This window comes from Acanthopagrus latus, chromosome 1 (assembly GCF_904848185.1).
Source record: "Acanthopagrus latus isolate v.2019 chromosome 1, fAcaLat1.1, whole genome shotgun sequence".
Classification (NCBI taxonomy): Eukaryota; Metazoa; Chordata; class Actinopteri; order Spariformes; family Sparidae; genus Acanthopagrus; species Acanthopagrus latus.
The window spans coordinates 22349735-22371385 of record NC_051039.1 but is presented as its reverse complement, the minus strand read 5'-3'; the positions used below and the strand labels follow the sequence as shown (position 1 = coordinate 22371385).

Here is a 21651-nt window from a genome sequence, read left to right as displayed (position 1 = left end):
CCTTAGCCAAACACAATTTGAACATGGATTTGTTGTTCATAAAGTAGCGTCAGGGAAAATTTTGGGTGAGTGTCCCACCGTCAGTGAGTTTACTGCATCCTTTTGTAGTTAGCATTCAGCATTCAATTCAATTTCAGTTATATATACTCATGCATACAAAAATGCCTTTCGTCCTGGCGGCATCCTGGGAAGGATCTTGTTCGTCCCATCATCCCTGGTACATTGGGACACTGTTAATCAAGATCAAAGGGTGTGCGCCAAGTGTGTTTGTGCGACAATCATAATTTGGCTTTCACAAATTGACTGCGGCTTTTTATTTGCTGTGGTTATACTCTTTGGCAGAATTTAGCTAGCTTATATCACTTGTATACCTAAATTAGCATGTATTTTCAAGCTTTTTTAAACACAGGTAACCCGCCAGTAATCAGCAACTAACTTCTCTCACATTTCCAGTGGTTGAGTTTGCCTTTCAGTTTTCTGAAACAGAAAGCAGCAGATCATATACTTCATGAGACTACATCCAGAAGATGTTAAACTTGTTTGAATTGAATACGTAGTTTTTTCCAGAACTGATAACAGAAGTTGCTAAAGTGTGAGACATCTTGCTTCTTTCTGATCTGTGATGTGTTGCACATGGCTGTGCGAGCTTAAACCAGCGGAAGCCACTAACAACTGTCACTTTTTAATATGTTAAACTTCAGTCTTTCAAGTTCTGCTTCGACAGAACAGAGTTCAAGCGCTGCTTTACAGAGATGGATGGAGCAATATTAACTAGCCAGCAGCCTTGCACCAAGCACACGTTGTACACCTGAGATGGAGAGTAAATAAGCTTGTTTACCAGGGTGAGCCAGAAGCCTATGACTACTGCTGGCTGCAATTGACCCGGGAGTGAATCCCGTTCATTTAAATTGCATACAAAAGCCAGAATTTAGTGGGTGATTGTTGATTTGCATTCTTATTAAGCCTTTACTTCTAGCTTTAGTTAATGTCCGTACATTCTTTTACCAGCCTTGATGTCAACCAACAATCATACTGATTTACTGGTACGTTGAATACTAACATTAATGTTATTGTCAGCGGCTGTAGACTGATGTCATGTTATTGTAGTACGCTACTTCAGTTATTCATTAGATGCTACATACAGTGTTTGGTAAATAGTTTGATGAATTATACAAAGCTTTGTTGCAAAAAAGTTGGCATCCGAGATTTAAGTTATTATGTTACTTGAGGAATAATTGTTGAAGGAGAAATGTTAATTACCTCTGTTAAAGTGTGTGAAGGTGATACCGGTTACGGTTTTGGACATAAAACCTGCTTGAGTCTTTGTTTAATAGTGCTACAGCAATGCTTTCTTAAGAGGTTGTATGTAATGTGCTAATAACTGAAATGAAAGTCACAGAAAATACTCTTCCCATTTGTCAAGTTGCCCTATGTGTGTGCTGTATATGCATGCCTGTAGTGTGTTAGTGTGTGCATGTGTGTGTGTGTGTGTGTGTGTCACTAACAGCTCCTCTGTCTTCCCTTCCCCAGGACAACACTAACCTCTACATGGTGATGGAATATGTACCAGGTGGAGAGATGTTCTCCCATCTACGGAGAATTGGCAGATTTAGGTTAGTGTCCACATATGCAATGGAGTTTACATACAGCCAGGTGCATTTTATAGGCACATAGAGGGCAATGGTGGCGCTGTCTTCGCCTCTGTTCTATTCTGCTCTGTTCTAATTCTTTCTCTTCTCTTAGCTCTCTGTAGTTTTATTTAGCTTTGTTCGTCTCCGTTCTGTTCTGTAGCGTACACTCCAATAAGCTGCTCTCTTTCTGTCCATCTTCCTGTGTTTGTGTGTAGTGAGCCTCACGCTCGGTTCTACGCTGCTCAGATTGTCCTGACCTTTGAGTACCTGCACGCTTTGGACCTTATCTACAGAGACCTGAAACCTGAAAACCTGCTCATAGACCAACAGGGCTACATACAGGTAAATAACACACGATGCAGCAACATACAAAAGCCAAATATTACTTGTGCAAAAAGTGTATAGCGAGCCACAATCTATGATTTTTATTGTCAGTTCATGAGCTGAATTTTTGTCTCGATGAATTGTTTGGTTTTTAAATTAGCATCACAATTACCTCCAGCCGGTCTGAACGATCAAATCATTGGCATTTTTGCTTGAAAAATGATATAGATTATGAATAGATTGTCAAAATAGTTACAAACTGATTTTCTGTACGTGGACTTCTGATAAAATGAAAAGTTTTGGGGCCCTAATATTAATGATACTCTGATATTCAGTATTAGCCACATAGGTTAGCTAGCTAATGTTTGTTGTTGATACAGGAAAAACAAGCAGCACATTCACCAACATTTTACAAACTTGTAATGTTACACTTTGTGCGCTGCCTTTTAAAGCTGGTTATTTCATTCACATTTACCGTGATGCAGATAAAACTTTATACGTGACGTGAGACATGCTAACTTTAGCATTTGCTGCTAGCTCGGTAGAGTGGCACAACCCCACCTGAGTCAGCTCGCTCTTTGGAGCTTACTTGCCAAATGTGCCATATAGCAACAAATGTTGTATTAGTGTTGCCCTCTGAAGAGAAACAAAGGAAAACTTCAAATACGACACTGCTAGCTAGTTACCTGCAGTATTGACTGTTTCAGAGATCCTTTATTGATTTGTTTGGGCAGAGTGTTTACTCTGGACAGGAAGTGAACTTTGTAACAAACTCACTTTCTGTCTTTTGTTGTTTATTGTTTGATCCTGGAAGGGTTGTATTTTCTGTTGACTTCTGGACTCTTTGTTTTTGGTGAATATTATTTGAACTTTCTTAACCCTAACCTACAAAAAACATGATGAAGTCAAGCTGTTGTTGTAAGAGATTTGAAAATGTAAATGGCAGTTGATCTACTGTTCTTTACAAATTCAGCTGTGAGGGTGAGTGCTGGAAAAAATGTCGTAGTTCGTTTTGTCTGTTAGCCTTTTTGAAATTATTTTTTGTGTCTTTTCACATTGTTAAACACAAACAATCGATTACAAAGATTACAAAAAATGACATGACAACAAAGTGCTTCACATCATCACCAACAGTAAAGAATCAAAGATGTGTTTAACAAAGCTATACTGAAAGGTATAAAGTTCCCCCCTTATAGTAATAACTCATATTCACAGTAGAGAGGCAGTGGCATTCTGTCTTGTTGTTGTTGAGCAGCAGTCTTATTAGACATTAACAATCTTAGAGTTCATCTTTATTAACAACAGACATTAAAAAATACCACGTAATAATGCTGAATTTTAATATACTCTTTATAAATGGATAATCAAGCAGAACAAGTTTTTGTCAGGTCACTCCAAACTGACAAAGAAGCATAGAAAATAGTTGTTGTAGTCCTTTCCTATAGATAACACCAGTGTTAAAGTCCCAGTTTTTCCTCAATGACTGTTTGAAGATTTTAAATTTAATCAAATGTAAATGTGAAGTTTGAGTCAAACCAAATATTAAATTTGGGGATGTATTTAGAAAGATGTGTGTCAAAGACATACAAAACATTATAAATGCGTTTGCCCCGCCCCTTAATCTGTGATGTCACAGAGACATGGTGGTGTCGAGAAAATATGCTGTGTTCCAATATTCATACTTCCACGAGTACACTTAAACGTAGTACACTGTCCGCACTTACTAAGTACGCAGATTTCAGACGGTGAGTGTTGTTCCAAATCTAATACTTACCAGAAATTACAACCGCGACAGCCGCCGTGGCTCGTCACCCGCCAAAAACATCCCACTTTGAACGGTGAACAAAAGACATCTACGATTTTACTTTTTAACAATTACGATCCTACAATCCTGCAATATGACTCCACTGCAGGCGCTGTCGTCTTGGTAGCCATTTATAAAAAAAATTCCGAGCTGAGCGCCTCTGCCTGGCTGCGCTTCTTCCACTACGTAGACAAGATGGCGGCCGTCGAGTGCGTAAAGTGTACATCGTTGCACCCTCAATGTTTTTGCCGTTATGAGGGCAACATCCAGGTCCTTTAGGTACACTTCTTTTCGGCGTGATCGATATCGGAACACCCCAAGTACTCAAACTAAGTATAGTAAGTATGGGAAGTATGGATATCGGAACACAGCATAGAAACTACATACAAAGTGCAACTATGATGACACTGTGCATCGGAAGTTATCTGTAGTCACGAGCAGTTTGTTGGCAGATTGAGGGCCATCTTGTAGCAAAGATTCTGCTGCCCTCTAGTGGTGATCAGCGAAACAACAAGTGAAATTCTCCACTGTGTTTTGTCTGTCTCCTTGCCTCCAGCTAGTCATTCTGAGAGCACTGCTCATTTCTCTTTTGTTCATCCTCTTGACCTCTCTCTCATTATTTGTGGTCACTCTTTCTTGTCTTCTCTCAGGTGACAGATTTTGGCTTTGCAAAACGTGTAAAGGGCCGGACCTGGACACTGTGTGGTACCCCTGAATATCTGGCCCCAGAGATTATTCTCAGCAAGGTGAATTGTCAACTATGTTTCCTTTTAAAATGAAATATTCTGCATGTGGACAAACAAGATTATAACACTTCCTGCAGGATAATCGTTCATTTCGGCCAGCAGAATTGTAACACATCATATTGGTTAAAAATTAGTTATAGTCCAAGCAGCCACAGGAAATGCTCTGTGTCTGTGGGTGGTCGTGAACAAAGCTGCTCAAATATTTCACAATGTTCGACTAGCCAGCCTGTGTGTACTGCAGTAATCAAAGCTAAATCCTGTGCTTCGTGTGACGATCATCATGACATCAGTACTGATGGGCAGCTGTTTGCTCTACGTAAGATGTCCTGGAATGGTCTTAAGTATAATGTCACAAAAACTATTGACTTATTCATTACTGCCTGTGACATGCTGTGTGCAACAATCATGTATGTTCACTCTGAACCCTTAGATGGGATGCACTGAACAATAAGATGCAGCTAAACTGGAGTATAGGATGAATGGAGTTTAATAAAACTAAAGCCATGCTTCCTCTCTTTCCCTCTGCCCCTCTCCTCCTTCCTTCTTCCATCCACCAGGGATATAACAAGGCAGTAGACTGGTGGGCGCTGGGCGTACTCGTCTACGAGATGGCAGCAGGGTACCCGCCTTTCTTTGCTGACCAGCCCATACAGATCTATGAAAAGATCGTGTCAGGGAAGGTGAGTCTGACTCAATGCCCCTGATTTATTTCAGCTGGTTTATTGTAGAAAAGTATTTTAGTTTAGTGTATGTAAGGGCTGCCTTAGCCTGCCAGATGTTTCATACAGGAAAAAACATGAATTAGTTTAAGTAAATTGGGTTATGCTGTTTGATGTTCTTGTAAACTAAAGAAAAGGCTCTTAATATGACAGGTGTTTGAGTTTAGCCCATAGCCCACCATTAATTTAAACAATGGCTCTGGATTATATAAACAGCATCGCTCCATTTTAGCTCTACCTTTGCTCACAAGCTGCATTTTTTTGTTTTTTGTGTTTTTACCTTCTGTTGATGTTTTCATAATCAGTTGTTGATGCCGTGTTGAGTGTTGTTGGATTTCCCTAATAAGAGTTCTTGTTGCACCGAGGAACTGTTTTTGCTGATTCTTTAAAGAAGTGTTTTACCGTTGGAAACATAGTCCTTGCATAAAACTAGGCTGTCTGAATTAGGGGTCAACAGATATTGCTTTTTCAGGGTGATACTGATACACATTATTAGAAATCAAGGAGGTGGATGATCATTATTTGGAACCATGTTCATTTGCAGTAACAATGAAAATCTCAAAGTCAAAATTTAGAACAATCAGTGATGGAGCTGAACAAAGATTTTAAGGTACTTTACTTAAGTATTTCTCTTTTTGCAACTTTACACTTCATCTCAACGAAAAAAAAAAAAAATCAAAAAATGTAATTACTTTACAGATTCATATTGTTTAGTATTTATAGGTTTTTCATTGTGAGGTGTTACCAGTCAGATTGTGTGGGCAGGACAATGTGTGAGAGGATGTTGCATCAGAGACAAAGGAGAGCATTTTTAAAATTAGTTTATTTTATTTGCAATCTGACAGAACAAAAATCAGGATGGAAAAAAGCAAATAAGTAGCACTAATATAACCATCCCGAAAATATAAATATCACTCTATTAGTCTTCTCTGACTGGTCGGCTCTCTTTTTTAAAAATAACACTGATACCACAGAATTCAATATCATAGATAAGCAAATGTACATGTTATGATAACTGTCAATTTTCATACCACTGTATAAAATGAAACCCTAGTAAATTGTCATTCCGCACAATCACACCTGGGAACTGGCTAGTTGACAGTGGTGAAGCATTAGTTACCTCACACTTTCTGTACAGATTTATTATGATAGAGAGGGACGCAAGACTGACAAACATCTGGCTACACTGCAGCATCTCTAAATTTCACTGCTGCTTCACTCTTCTTCTGGTTTTCTCTACTAGGTGCGTTTCCCATCACACTTCAGTTCAGACCTGAAGGACCTGCTGAGGAACCTGTTACAGGTATAAAGCAAATATCTCAATCATGGTTACATTTACTCTGTGGTTTGATCCGAATTTGATATGACCTAAATGTGATTCAAATGTATTGGTGTCGTCTTCAGGTGGATCTCACAAAACGTTACGGGAACCTCAAGAATGGGGTCAACGACATCAAGGGGCACAAGTGGTTTGCAACCACTGACTGGATTGCCATCTACCAGAAAAAGGTAAATGTGTCTGCATTTGTATGTTTGTGTCTACCATGCAGATGTGCAGTGTTTCCCACAGCACGGCCGTGTATTTGTAGCAAAGTTATCAGTTTTCTTTGCCAGCATCAAGATTTATAAAGTTGCATAAAAAACAGGCGATGAGGATTTTTTCCCTCGATTCTGTTCTCATAACAGCAGGTGAGCCGATGCTTGCTTGAAATTATACAGGCAATCAAAACCATTGTGCACTGTATGACATTGTAACAACCGGGTGTACTTGCAAGTTTGTTAAAACCTACATGAAATAGGAAAAGTCGCATCACATTGAGTGTATTTGCAGGAGGGAAGTAATACCAGGGAGGGGAAGAGTGAAGGTAGATTGTTCACTAGTTAATCAATCACAAATAGCATCTTTATTTGATTTAAAAACAATAAAATACTAAAATTGGTTGCCAAATATACCTGAGCAGCTGTTACTATACCTTGCCGCACTGCCCTAAGTAAACTATATGTGTGGGAAACACTGGTGTGTGACCCTCATAAAGTTAGCTTTTCAACTGGTGCTTTTACTTGTCTTTAGGTGGAGGCTCCCTTCGTCCCCAAGTTCAAAGGACCAGGCGACACCAGCAACTTTGACGACTACGAGGAGGAGGAGATCCGCGTCTCCTTCACTGAGAAATGTGCCAAGGAGTTTGCAGAGTTCTAGAGTTAGAGAGCGAGAGAGGAAGCAAGAAGGAAGTAGGGAGAGTCAAAGGTAGGCTGGTCAAGTGGGAGACGTAAGGAGAGAGTACTGTCTCCTGTCCAATCACAAGCACCAGCTACAAAAAGAGGAAAACTGGGATAGAGAAGGGAAAAAGAGCAAGGAGACTGATAACCAGCAGTGTTGCCTTTTATGTTGAGTTTCTGTTGTATTTTATTTATTATTCTGTCTTATTTATGGATCCCTTTATGATGAAGGTGTGCTTCAGATTCATGGGTGTTGGGAACCCCCACTTGTTTAGAGTTGCCTCAATGCATTTTCCACCCAAGTTCTTCCCTGCTCTTTCTGTTGTTTCAGACATCATCATAGAGAAATCAGTCTGTCTGTTCAGGTCCGCTGCAATCCGATGGTCATTACATGAAGCTGTAAAAGTTGAGGTCTCAGTCTGTCAATAAGTTTCTCAAATTTAAACTGATAAAACAGGCAAAGTTGCTCTTTACCTGGTGAGTAAGAGGGGCATTAAAGGGAACATTTAAATGAATCACACACATATGCACTTCGACAACTTTTATGGTTTGCGGTCATGACATTTGTTAAATATTGAAACCGTATCTCATTCGTTCTTCGAGTCAGTGACATGATTGACCAAAAAAAGAATAAATAAAAAGTGCATTGTGACCTCAAACAGACAGGGACAGATGACACAGATCCGGTTTAAGTTTACAGTGTAACTACATCTTATCATCATAAGCATAGCTTGGTTTTGTGCATATCTCCAGTACTCCACTTTTAAAGGAGCAACATGTAAGATATGGCCAGAATTTTAGTTTAAAATATTCACACAATGAAATGAAGAAACAACAGTGTTGAAGTAAATTCAAAGACGCCTGTGAAATGTGTTGCAAGGATCTTTACAGAAGTTAGCATGCTAACTAGCTAGCTCCAGCCCGTCCTGTCTCACAATTCCACTGTTGGACCACAGGGGGCGATACTCTGAAAGCCCCTGTAGTTTCAGCTTTTAAAAAATGCAGTTTTCACCCAATGCTGATGCCTGACTCTCTCGGGATTCAGCCGTTACGCATCTCTCCTATTCCCACCGGCCGTGACCTCTCCTCTCCAGAACCATAGTCCTGATCAGAGCTGCTGTAAATCACCTCTGTACTGTATCCCTTATTGTCAAAGTGGCATGTGTTGGCGTCAGAGACAGTGTTCAGTCCCAGTTTGGTGTCCAGCCATGTTCACTGCGAGGTGGCTGAGCTTGGTCAAGCTGAGCCCCGTTGCTGAGCCACTTAGCTACACAGCTAACTGTGTTACTTGCTGAGGCCAGCTAGCCACTGCAGCCAAAGATACCAACAACAAAGAGTTTAATGTAAGCGGTAAAGCTGTTTTGCGCTACCTTTGAATTCTGGCCATTTCTTACTAATAACGCCTTTAAATGTTACTAGATACTTAGTGTTTCCAATGATATCATGTAACACTAACTTATAACGAATAAGGGAATGGAAATATCTCAGTTCTAATGGTGTTGTGAAGGAACACCATAACATAATGGTATCTCAGGTTTGAACATATCACTTAATAGACATTTTATCAACATTTGGATTAGCAGGTAAAGAAGGATGTGACTTGCTTGCTTATAGATTTGAGAATTTAAAGATCTGGTTAGCACTAAGAAGAACTCAAGGAAATATTAAGACTTTTCATTAAGACTTTCCCCTTTCAGAGGTTTTGGATTTGCAAACTCAACAACTCTTGTTTGGTCTTAAAAGCACTTGCTGTCTCTGCTCAGAAAGTAAAGTTTGTCGGACACTTCAAATCAATCATTTGGCCCACCATATGGCAACTCCAACTAAGAGAGACCATTTGAGGCTGACTACCTCAGACCGCCTCCGGCTGTGTTCACCATGTTGGCCAGTCATCGAGGGCAGTCTGGATAGTGTGCCTCATGGTCTTTTATAGAAACCTGTGTTTACGTTCATCTCAGTCTGCTCTTCTTAGCACCTGCGAAGTTGGGCCATGCTCCATTTTGACAGTCTTACATGTAACTCTATTACCATATCTGTGTTTACATGCACAGTTTTTTGGGGGTATTTTCTTTTTAATGTGGTGATGACATAAAGATAACATGCACTTCATTGTACAAGTTAGGACAAGGTTGAGCAACTTGTGTTGAATAGAGTGAGAATAGTGCTCAGAAAAGGCAGAATTGATCTTAGTGCTGTGTATACAGCCTGCCTCCATAACGTACATGACACTTAGCACTTCGGGTGTTCAGTGCCTCCTTAGCTCCTGAGCTATGATGGAGTATGAAGTACTTAAAGGGTAACTCCACCAATTTACACATTAAAGTTTGCTTACAGGGTCTTGGGGAGTTCTACTGCATATGTGGAAAAAAGCAGTATAAAACATTTTGTGTCTCTATAGGAAGCTGTGTGTAATCTGATAAATTTCCTCAAGTGATGTCACTAAATGGGTCATTTGCATTGTGGGTAACTTAGGCACCAAGGAAGAAGTAATCGTTGAAAAAGGCCATATCACTGGTTCTGCTGTAATGATTTGTTTTTAAACTCTGCATAATGAGACCAACAGTGCAATAGCACTGCATTTCAAAACCTAGTGCCTACATTACCCACATTGCAACTTTGCCACTGAGTGACATCTGTGGAAGATTACACACAGCTTCCTCTGGAGCCACAAAGACCTGTAAACACACTTAAATGTGTAAAATTGATGGAGTTACCCTTAAAGCAAAGCCCAAAATGGTGGTCGTTTCAAGATTTGATCGTTCAAAATTTATCAAATCGGACAAAAGTGACACTCGTGTCTGTTTCGAACCTGCAAATGCCTTCTTCACAGCTGTATTTGGATGGGATATTCTAAATTTGCAAGTTTTTTTTTGTATTGTTTTATAATCTGGATGTTTTTGATTCACATGAGTCTGTCCTGTCCACAACAGTTCATTACACACTTGTTATTTGTAATTGTGTGTCAATGTTACACACACGCGCACATTTTTAAACATTACAATAATACCAGTCACGTGGTATGATACATAAAATGACTTACCATCAAGGAATCTTCAAGGTGGGCTATAGGATCTGTTTCAGATCATTTTAGGTCTATGTAGCCCAGTGTCAATGACCAGATCAACCAGCTAGAAGGCCCCGGGCCCCTATTAACCCACCATTCCACCCACTCTCTGTACATTATGAACAGTATCACTAAGCTGTAATATTACATGGCCCCGGGTTTACTGTGTGATAATTTGATTCAAACACAAATTAGCATTCTGAATTAAAGGTCTTAAAGGGCCACTGCAGTGATTTACTTCCATAAAACTTTCTAGAGGCTAAAGAGGACTAAATACCCTGACTGTTAGAGGGGCACTTTGTCATTTTAGAGGGGAAGCTCAAACTGGAATTGTACTATTTACAATGTTAATGAGCTAATAATACAATATATAGAGATATTTATTTTCCCAGAACACTGTCTGAAGCCAGAAAACTGTCTGGTCAGGGACCTGCCAAATATAAACAGTATGAAACTGTGTTGTTCTGTAAGGTCAGTTTGTTTATTCAGTTCATTCAGTCATGAAAACGAGAGTTTGTTTATTTAGTTTGTGTTGCCATAAAAAATCAGACGATGAAGATTCTCTTCTGATCAGAATGTCTTTTCTTTGCACTATTAAGCTGTGCGTTATTAGCACAATTTCATACTGTTTTACTTTGTTTATATGTGGCGGACCCTGCCACCTTTCTAGCTTCAAGCAGTTTTTTGCAAACTTATTTCCCTCTAAGAACAGTTTGTTTTATTCAGTTATGGAAAAAAAACTATTTGTGAGTTTTACTACCTCATTAATATTTTAAATATTAAAAGTCTGACTCTTAACTACATAGTGCCCCTTTAAACTCAATGCTCCACTTATTAACACTGTGCCATTTTGACCACAGACCAAACACCGCAGTAAACCTGGAGCTTTTGGGGGACTTTTGGGTGCCCGGGGGCGTCCTTGCCCAGCTGGTACTCCACTTTGCCAGCAACCAAGCGGCTTGTGAGCGAATGATGTTCTATTGAATAAGTGAGTCATATACAAGGCAAATGATCTGTGACCAATACGGTTCACCCCCTTTCTTATATCACCAAACTTTTCACTACTTTTCATTCTCACTGAGAGGTGAAACAGCTGAAACCATTTCATTGATCAATTTGATGAAAATCACATTGGCAGATGTGGAGGTGGAAGCAAGAGCTGCAAGGTAGACACACCCTACTTGTAGTTATCAACTGACATGTGGTTATTAAGGACTAATTTAAAAAACGTGTTATTATTATTATTATTATTATTATTATTATTATTATTATTATTATTATTATTATGACATTGTTGTAAACCACTTGTTGAAACTTCACATTCGCTGTATTTCCTCCATGTCAAGTTTAATGTTGACTATATCATCATCGACAAAATGTTTGAAGTTATAATACAATATTACTCTGTGTCTCCTCGATGTTTTTTGCAGTGATACAACTTCCTCTCGATGCAGGCACAATGCTGGTACATACTGTCGCACTTTTTAGGGAAATGAGACCCCAATGTAAACCATGTTAACCCCCGCCACACACACACACACACACACACACACGCACATACACACGCATACACACACTGCAAAGGGAAGCGTCTACAGTCATGGGAGCAGTGACATAAAAACACGAAGTGTAATATTTTGCAACATGAATATCATTCCAATAAAGTTTTACTTGTAAAATTCTACTGAACTTGTGTGTGTGCTTACTGTGTGCGTACGTGTGCGCGTTTGTGTGCGTTTGCTCGTTCAGCTGAGAGTGGATCGCAGATGATGAGATATCTGAAATGTTCTCGGTGGTGGATTGTTGTCGCCCAGAGGTCAGACATCCATCACTGCCGCCTGATGCGGAGTGGAGCCGTCACCCACCCATCTGTTGACCGCCCGGGATCAGCCTGATTCGCCATAACGCTCAAAGAAAAAAAAACACGACATCCAGCGACTCGACCGTGTCCTCTGCTCGCTGTCGATCTGTCTTTGTGTTAAGATCCGACATCGCAAACTGCGAGGTTGGCCAGGACGAGACTGCTAACAAAGAGAGCCGCTCCGATGCGCCTAAAGCCAGCCCATTCCACCTTAAATGCCATTCGCGTCTGCGCTGGAGACCTAGGCGCCATCTTCGGTCCACCTTAAGCGCACAATGTGGCCAACGAACGCAAGCGTACCAGCCGGGCTTCCGTCCTCGTTCTTCAGCCGGGGATCGCACTCGGGCTTCCCAGCTTTGACACAGCGTCACTTGTGAAACAACGGAGGGGGAAGAAACACGCACTCGGGCCAAACCCCATCCGCACCCGCAGGAAAAGGATGTCCGAGCCCAATAAGTACCGAGAGTGGATCCTGGAAACCATCGACTCTCTCCGCTCGAGGAAAGCCCGTCCGGATCTGGAGAGGATTTGTCGAATGGTCCGGAGACGACACGGGTCGGACCCGGACCGAACCAGGACAGAACTGGAGAAACTGATTCAAGAGCAGACGGTGCTCAAAGTTAGCTACAAGGGGTCCATTTCGTACCGAAACGCGGCGAAGGTTCAGAGGAAAAGCAGAAAGAAGAGTGAGTTGACGGCCGCCGGCAGCAGCAGCAGCGGCAGCGGCGGCGGCGGCGCGGAGGCAGCGAGGGAGCGGACCAAACACGACCATCTGAACAACAACGGCGACAGTGCGCACAGCTTCACCGACCAAGAGGAGGGAGAGGAGGACTCGGAGCCCAGCCCAGAGCCCCACACTCAGACAGCAGCCAAGAAGCTCAAGCCTGCCTCCAGCCCCAGTAGCGGAAACGGGTGCCTCAGCTCTGGCGCAACAACGGGCTGCGATGTCGGGAGCGGCTGTAAAGAGGAGAAAGCAAGTGCACCGAGAGACAAGGGATTAGGACGGCAGGGAGCGGGGGGCTGCCCGTCGCCAGGTCTCGGCCACAGAACCGGCGCACACGACGGCGGTGATGGCAGCGGGGTGACACCGAGCAAAGCCGATGCAGTTCGCGGGGGGAAAGAGTCGGGCTCGTCCGGGGCTGACACCCAGAACAAAACTTGCCCAGGGAGCGTCGGCAGCCTCCCTCCTCAACAGAAACAGAAGCAGCCTGCGCCTCCTCTCAAGCCCAAACTTCGCGTCGGAGGAGGGGGCACCAAAACAGCGGGGAACCACGCCAACTCCGACCTGGGCGACAGACTGGTGGCTTCTGTTCGCAGCCTGTCCGAGAGGAGCCTCCGGGGGGGCTCCGCCGCCGCGACCCGAGGCCACATGAAGCCGCTCGGGCTGAAGGAGATCCTGGGCTATCTGAGCAGCCAGGAGCGGCTGTCGGAGGAGAAGCTGACCCGAGGCAAAGTCAAAGTGGTCATGGAGAGAGAGGTGGCGAGGGGCAGGCTGCGCAGGACCCGCTGCGGGAACATCACTCTTCCTCTGAGGGGGGTGGTGGTGGAGGAGCCGCCGCCGAAGAACGCGTCCGCTGACAGACTTGTGAAGAGCGCACTGCAGGACAAGCACACCGGGAGAAAGGTGGGCACCGCGAACTTAACATTTCCAACACGTCCCGATCGCACAGGGAGCGCTGAGCAGCGCTGTGTTGATGGCTGGCAGATAAATGAGTGATCAGTGCTCAGGACCCTTCGCCCCCAGATATTTGCGTTCCGTGTTCAGCCTCGATGTTGTGAATGCAGAAGTGCTTGGGGAAATTTGCCACATTTTTTCTTGTTTCTGTATTTGACAGCGGGATGCCACCGTGTGTCGGCGCTGCGTTTGTCCTCCGTGTGTGTGTGTGTGTGTGTGTGTGTGTGTGTGTGTGTGTGTGTGTGTGTGTGTGTGTGTGTGTGTGTGTGTGTGTGTGTGTGTCGCTCGGCTTCCTGCACAAAAGGTGCGGGTTACACGCAGGGAGCAGTCATCTCCGGAGCGCACCACAAAGAGCGTCTCTGCGCGGCTCGATCACTTTGTGCTCCCGGCTGCCTCCTCGCTGCCTCGCTGTTTGCTCGCTGTTTTGGGGGTCAGCAGCACACATTCGCTTTGTGGCTCTCAGGAAGTTAAGCAGCGCGGAGCGGAGCGCTCAGTGTCCGGGCCTGCCGCCGCGCAGTAGGCGGTGTCTGTCTAAACTTGAGACGTGCCGCGGAGCCGCTGAGCCTCTGAGCGCCGCTCCGTCGCGCAGGACTCGGCACCAAACAGCCGAGCATCACGTTTCCTCATGCAGGCTACATGTTTGTGTGTATTTATTTATTTATTTATTTTTTATTTATTTATTTTAAGGCCGCCGGTTTGAGTTTTTCTCTCCCCTTCTTGCTATCCCCGCATCTCCCCCCTTTGCGTGCCTCATTAAATCCTTTGTATCATTCCTGACAGCGCACCCTCCTCCGCCTCCCTCCGCCCCTCCACCTCCCCCCCTGTGGGTGCAGACTTCAGTAGGCTACAGTAGGCTGCTGTCGTTATTTCTGATAAATGTGTTTCTCCAAGTGGGAGGTGTGGGAGAAGCGCAGCAGATCCTCTATCATGTATGAAGCTCCAGTCAGGTACAACGAACCAGCGGCCCGACTGAGAACTTCCATTAGACACCCAACTCCACTTTACTCCCCCTTTTTTTCCAATAAAGACATCTTTTTTCTTTTCTTTTCTTTTTTAAAAAAAAAACAACTTCGTGTCATTGCAGCCGCCGTCCCCCTCTCTCCAGGAGAACGAGCCAATGCAGACAGCCAGCGAGGAAGAGGAACGGGAAGAGAACGAGGAAGAGGAGGAGGAGGAGGAGGAGGAGGAGGAGGACAAGGATCCCCGGAGTTCTGATGAGGAGGGAGGACTTTCCCTTGTAGCCATGACAACCGAACCGGAGCTCATTAAGAAAACCACAGAAGAAGATGCTGAGATCCAGACAGCATCCGAGCAGGAGAGCCACGGCAGCAAAGGTGTGTGTGCTTATGAACGCATGCGTGCGTGTATGTGCCGGACCAGAACTCTGTTTGAAGCTAGAAAGGTGGCAGGGTCCGCCACATATAAACAAAGTAACACAGTATGAAGCTGTGTGGTCTTTTGAAGGTCAGTCTGTTTATTCAGTTTAGTCAATCGCGAAAACAGAGTTTGTTTTTTTAGCTTGTTTAGGCATAACAAAAAATACCTAGTCCACGAAGATCCTTCTCTTTTCATTCAAATATCTTCCCCCAAACTATGTACTGCACCTTTAAATTGAACTGTAAACTCCTACTGCCTCTAACTTTATTCTTTTTCTCTTTTTTTTCACTTTGTTCATTGTTTTAGCTGCAAAACAGATTTTCTCTATCTGTTACCTAATGTATAGATGAAATCACAAACATTTATTTTTTTAAATCAAGTTTTTCATCTTTTCTCCTCCCTCTCTTCACATGGCTTCATTTGTCGGTCTCTCAGGGCTACCCGGGCTTGAACCCCTCACCGGAACACCGTGCCCACCTGTTCAGGGTGCTCCCCCATCGCAAAGTAACAGTGCACACCTGCAGGAGGAGGAAGACAGAGCCGTCGTCCCTGATCGGCTGCATGTGGAGGCGCAAGTGAGTGAAAGCGTGGACGTCAAAATGACTCAAACAGCATGAACTTAAAAGTCCTATGGACATTTTTGACTGCCTGGTATCGGTTTTGGCATATTAGGCAGTCAAAAATGTGTCTAATATCAATATTGGAAATATCAATATTAGAATGTTTTGACTGTCGATGCCAAAACCGATATTAGGCAGTCTAAAATTTGCAATATTGATATTTCCGCCGATATACAGAATTTTTTTTTGTGACATTATGTGGTGAACAAACACAAAACGTGAAATGGAGAAAGGATATTTCACAGTTTAACAATAAAGTACTTTGTCTAAAATAACATCAGCGATCTGTTATTTAAGGGCCAACCTATGTATCAGTTTGAATGATTCATTTAAAATGATAATGATGTTTTCAAGGAAAAGAGACACTTTTATTCTGTACCTTCCAACAGCCTCTGTAGATGTATTATCATTTATTTATTGTAGTTGGTTTGAAGATCTGTCCACACAAACATGTCATCATGGTGAAGTTCAATTGGGGCTGAGTTACATTTAGCAGCTTCAGGTACTGTTTAATGCTACCCACTGTCATACTGCAGCAGTCATGGCATTTTGTTGCTATTATGTGTGTGTGTATCATACAGAGGGCATTATCGTTAACAATGGTAAGTAAACAGTAGTTGTGGCACATCTGGCTCGTTCTTTTCTCCGCACATTACTGCCACCAACTGTTGATCAGCGGAGTAATGTGAAATGAAAATTGTGTCACCAATGTGTGTGTGTGTGTGTGTGTGTGTGTGTGTGTGTGTGTGTGTGTGTGTGTGTGTGCATCATCCGAACAACACAAATGAAATTGGGACCGTTAAAACATCCACAGTGCTACTCATGGTCTTAATAGGTTGTCTTTAAATGAGAATAAAATACTGACACATTGTTCTGTGTGGTAGGAGTATATGTACGTTAATCCCCAGACTGTGAAAGCCAGAATGTGACTGGATGTTTTGTATCCGTCCATTTATAACAGAGAAGGAACACGACAAAGAAAGAATTGAAGATTGCTCAATGTATTCAGGATATTTTTTGATGTGTTCAGCTTGTTTTTCAGAGTAGCCTCATGATTCGGTGATCAGCAAAGTAACGGGAGAACAGTTAACGGAACAGTTTAGGACTTTTTCACTGTGAATTTGATCCTTGCGCCTCTTTTTGAATTAATTACATTTTGTATTGTAATTCCGTCAGGCAGTCTTGGAGCGTGGCCACCTCCCACCTTGCACATCATCATTCACACTCCCACAGCAGATGGTCAAGTTACAGTTTTGTCATGACACAGCCGGCTCTGTAATCCTTGAGCTGGAGGTCACATCACTTGATGCTTTCAAAATGCTTTAAAAAATGTAAAATCTTTTTCAGATGCAGCACGACAGAATTGACCACAGCTCCTCAGGCTTTAACAGTGAGTTCTGCTTCAATGGACGATCTCAAAATGTGTGTGTGTGTTTGTTTGTGTCTGGTGGTTGGCGATGATGACAGGTAAACAGACTACGGTTTATTTTTCCCCTTGTAGGCTCGGACTCTAAGACAGAGGTCGGCGTGTCGTCCTGCCTGCTCACACCCACGGCCTCCCCGAGAGACTCCGGCGTGTCTGAGGAACGAGGGATGAATGGAGGAGTTAGCAGTGGAGGGTGAGTACAGCCGAGTTACTGGAGACACTAAAATACCAAACGGATTCACTGGCTTTAGCTTTGTCTGCTCCTCTGTTGCTTGCTTTTGTGGATCTGTGACAAAGTCCATTTTTAAAAAAAATTTAACTGAAGATGATGCACCTGTATACACAGGCATTTAAAGGATAAGTTCACCGAATAATGAAATTCAGTCATTATCTACTCACCTCTGTGTCGATGGGAAGTCAGCAGAAGTTGTTCTCCTGAACAACTGATGCAGATGGGGACTTAATAAAACAAAACAACCGGAAAAAAAAAAAAACCCTGAAAAACAGCTCAACTGTTGTCCCCAGAAGCGCTGAGTCCCCATGCTACTGTTATCTGCGTGTTTATATCTGCAGATCTGAACACTCAAGTTCCACACGAAAGTTAATGTGCTGGAGTACAGAGCCAAAACAAAAAGGTGCTTTCTCACTTCACTGTAGTCCATCTCCGTTAATGTCCATTTAATAAAGCACCCTCAGGCACTGCATGTTTTTTTTCTCCACATTGTGCGGTCAAAGATAACTCCTTCCCAGACTACATTACCATAAACCTGCAGGATCAGATTTTTCTTGAACTGTCTCTGTGTCCACCTGATGTATGTAAGTCCACCACTCTGTTCTCCAGCTTGTCTCTAACTGTATCCGCCTGGTGTTTGGTGTTCAGAAGGTGGGGTTTGGTGGGTTTTTTAGAGCTTTTTTGGTGTCATGAGAGCGGTGACGGTGAATAATCTAATCTAATAACCCTTTCACACTGGACAAAAATGAAATCAAAGAAACAACAGACACACATTAACATCTTGCTTCTTTCTTATGAAGAATGGCTGCAATCCAAATTCATTCCCAGAATAAGGGCTCTGTAGTAAGACGGATACTTGTCGGCTCCAGCTCCCATTGGCTGTGATTTAAACATGACATCCGGGTGGACACCCTAATTTCTGCCGCCTTTTTCCGGTACAACTGCTATGACGAGCGCTAAATTTAGTATGCTTGTGTGTGAATGCTGATCTATCCGTCTCTTGAATAGAGTTCAGATTGAAAGAGAGAAGTCAAGTTAAAGATATGAAAAAGTCCCTGTAACTCTGTCAGTTGTCTCCATGTCAGTAAATCTACCTGGGCCTTGCCAGCTGCCCAGTCGGTCCTGCACAAGTGTAGCTACCAACAAATTAAATAAATGTCTCACCCCTCAGCTACTTCTAATATCAGGCCCAGAAAAAGCAGCAATATGAAAGGACGGAAAGGATCAGTTGCCTAATTTGAGCAGATTTACCCACGTTTAAAAACCTGCATATACTATACATTTATTTTGATGTAACTATATTATGACAATGACACGGTGCAATCTGAAAGTTTAAAGTGAAACTCTCGCCAAAAAGCAACCTAGGCTTTATTTGTGAATGTATATGAGTTGAACCTTCGCGTAAAAGCATAATTGCGATGAAAGAGGCACTTTTAAGATTTACCGAAGTTTTGTTTTCAAGCAAGCTCATTTTCAATGGAGTGCATGGGGCACTCTTATGCTAGCATCAAAATCGCTATTTTTAAAACACTAGGAAGGCTCGACACAATATGAAACTTTGTCCGCCATCATGGCAGACAAAAAGTGTCAATCCCCGAGTGCGACCTAACAGGAAGGAGTAATGGTGGACCGCTCCTCAAGCCACTCCGCAGGTGTTTTGAAAATAGCGATTTTGATGCTAGCGCACGAGTGCCCCATGCACTCCATTGAAAATTAGCTTGCCCAAAAATGAAACCACGGTAAATCTTAAAAGTGACTCTTTCGTCGTAGTTATGATTTTACACGAAGACTCATATAGATTCACAAATAAAGCCTAGGTTGCTTTTTGGCGAGAGTTTCACTTTAAGGTTTAATTTGCGTATGGACATCTCAGTGCTCCTTTCTAATAAACCTACGCTGCTTACCAAAACAAAGTAAATAAATACAGAGGACAAAAACAGTAGAGTGCATACCTCCACCAAGGCCCAAAAAACCCACATGAAATTGAAATCACTAATAGTCACCAGCCACTTAAAAACACCTTATTTCTTTCATTAATATCCATGGATGATTCCCTGACGAATGAACAAAAAGTGTTGAAAAAGGGGGGTTAAAGGGGCACTATGTACTTCAGTCAAACTGAATTTGAATATTTACAATATCAATGAGGTAATGATACAAACCCTGAAATGTTTATTTTTTCCATAACTGAATAAACAAGCTGTTCTCAGTGGAAAATAAGGTCCCAGAACATTGTTTGAAGCTAAAAAGCTGGCAGGGTCCACCACATATAAACAAGGTAAATCAGTATAAAACTGTGTTGTCCTCAGTCAGTTTGTTTATTCAGTCCTGATAATGAAGAATGTTTGTTTGTTTATTTTGTTTGTTTAGGCATAAAGATTCAGTCATTCAATATCTGCTGATTGAAATCTCCCCCAAGACTAAATAGTGCACCTTTAAAGTAAGGGAGAAAGAACTCCTGGATCCTGCCCTTTATGCTGATCAGCACCAAAAGTTAATGGGATCTATTTGGGGCTGAGACCCATCCTCCATCCAAATTTCATGGAAATATGTTAAGTAGTTTTTGGTTAATCCTGCTGACAAACCAACTGGCAAATGGCCAGAGGTGGGAATATAACCTCCTTGGGGGAAGGAAACAACACACAACTACATCCCTGTATTTTCTGCTCAGGCAGTTCTGACATAACTTTTGTATGAGTTCACTGCAGGTTATCTAACAGGCCAATGGGCCCTCCTCATCTCTCCAGGTTTATAAAGTCCGAGGGGGCGAGTGGGAGCCCGGTGGACTGGACAGTGTCTGACGTGGTCAGTTATTTCACAGCAGCAGGTTTCCCTGAGCAGGCCGCTGCTTTCAGGACCCAGGTGAGCCGGCAGTCTCCTTTAAGAACCACTAGAGGTCACCAGAGACAGGATCAATGGCTGTTCTTGAACATCTAACATTTGTAACCTACATCTCCCTGCCCACCTTTCTTTGCTGTCTTCATTAGGAAATCGATGGCAAGTCCCTTCTCCTCATGCAGCGCAATGATGTTCTGACCGGCCTGTCAATCAGGTTAGGCCCCGCCCTCAAGATCTATGAGCGCCACGTGAAGGTTCTGCAGAAAACGCACTTTGAGGAAGATGACTGCTAACAACAGACACATGAAATACACAGAGAGAGACTGGTATGTCTGTATCTACATATAGCTCAAGTAACCATATAGAAATGCATGCATGATATACAATATGCACTTCATTTTTCATCTCGAACAGCGTGCGCAGAGAAACATGCGCACACACACACACACACACACACACACACACACACACACACACACACACACACACACACACACACACACCTCTCTTTCTATCCCTCTTGGCCCTCTGCTCTGGTCCAGAAACAACACACAGAAATGAGACTGTACTTCCTGGACAACAAGGATTCAAGCAGAGCTCAAATGTTTGGGGGAGAAAGTCGATCCATGACATTTTGAGACGCTGAAAACCATGCAATTCCAATTTTTTTATTTACAGCATTTAAGCACTTTGCAATTTTTTCGATTAAACTGTGCAAGATGGTTTGTTTTTCAAGGGGCTGCTTTGTGCCGACCCCTATGCACATTCTGAAAGAGGTCGTGGAAGGTACTTTGTGTGGTTCAGTTTTTGAGGCTGTGATGCAAAGGTATGTTGGTCATGGCTGCGTGTTTTGCCATTGTGCACATGCTTTACATGTGTGTGGAGGCTTGACAGAGGATGTTGGATTGAACAGGAAAAAAAAAAATCAGAAGTTGACCAGATTATATACTGTACATTCCCAGAAACTGGAGAGGCGAGCGCACGCGACCTTGTGTAATCGGTCGTTGGTCTAAGCAATAAGCTGATAATTCCCCTCCATGTTGGCCCGTAGATCGGCAGGTGGTTGGTTTTCAATGTTTCACATGAACATCTATTAAATAAATGCTTTTGTAATGTC

At 42.8% G+C, this 21651-nt stretch overlaps 2 protein-coding genes across 5 annotated transcripts in view; both read left to right on the top strand.

Moving 5' to 3' along the window:
* prkacab (protein kinase, cAMP-dependent, catalytic, alpha, genome duplicate b) overlaps positions 1 to 15254 on the top strand; it is a 24418-nt gene extending 9164 nt beyond the window's left edge. The window contains exons 5-12 of one of the 3 annotated variants that reach the window (XM_037096215.1): positions 1531 to 1613; positions 1847 to 1973; positions 4410 to 4505; positions 5063 to 5185; positions 6468 to 6527; positions 6629 to 6733; positions 7296 to 7469; positions 15126 to 15254. In XM_037096215.1, the coding sequence (XP_036952110.1) occupies positions 1531 to 1613; positions 1847 to 1973; positions 4410 to 4505; positions 5063 to 5185; positions 6468 to 6527; positions 6629 to 6733; positions 7296 to 7421 (720 nt within the window). In that variant the 3' untranslated portion in view covers positions 7422 to 7469; positions 15126 to 15254. Of the gene's footprint in view, positions 1 to 1530; positions 1614 to 1846; positions 1974 to 4409; positions 4506 to 5062; positions 5186 to 6467; positions 6528 to 6628; positions 6734 to 7295; positions 7852 to 15125 lie in introns of those variants that run through there. The other 2 variants (XM_037096223.1, XM_037096204.1) reach the window with 2 other exon arrangements.
* On the top strand, positions 12315 to 21651 carry samd1b (sterile alpha motif domain containing 1b). Of its 2 annotated transcripts, none has more exons than XM_037096193.1 (7): positions 12315 to 13990; positions 15147 to 15375; positions 15854 to 15993; positions 17386 to 17428; positions 17540 to 17657; positions 20444 to 20558; positions 20684 to 21651. In XM_037096193.1, exons 1-7 carry the CDS (start codon positions 12806 to 12808, stop codon positions 20825 to 20827), a joined length of 1974 nt encoding a protein of 657 aa, XP_036952088.1. In that variant the 5' UTR covers positions 12315 to 12805; the 3' UTR covers positions 20828 to 21651. The 2 variants fall into 2 exon arrangements, with proteins under 2 accessions (XP_036952088.1, XP_036952078.1); XM_037096183.1 differs by having other exon boundaries at positions 15126 to 15375.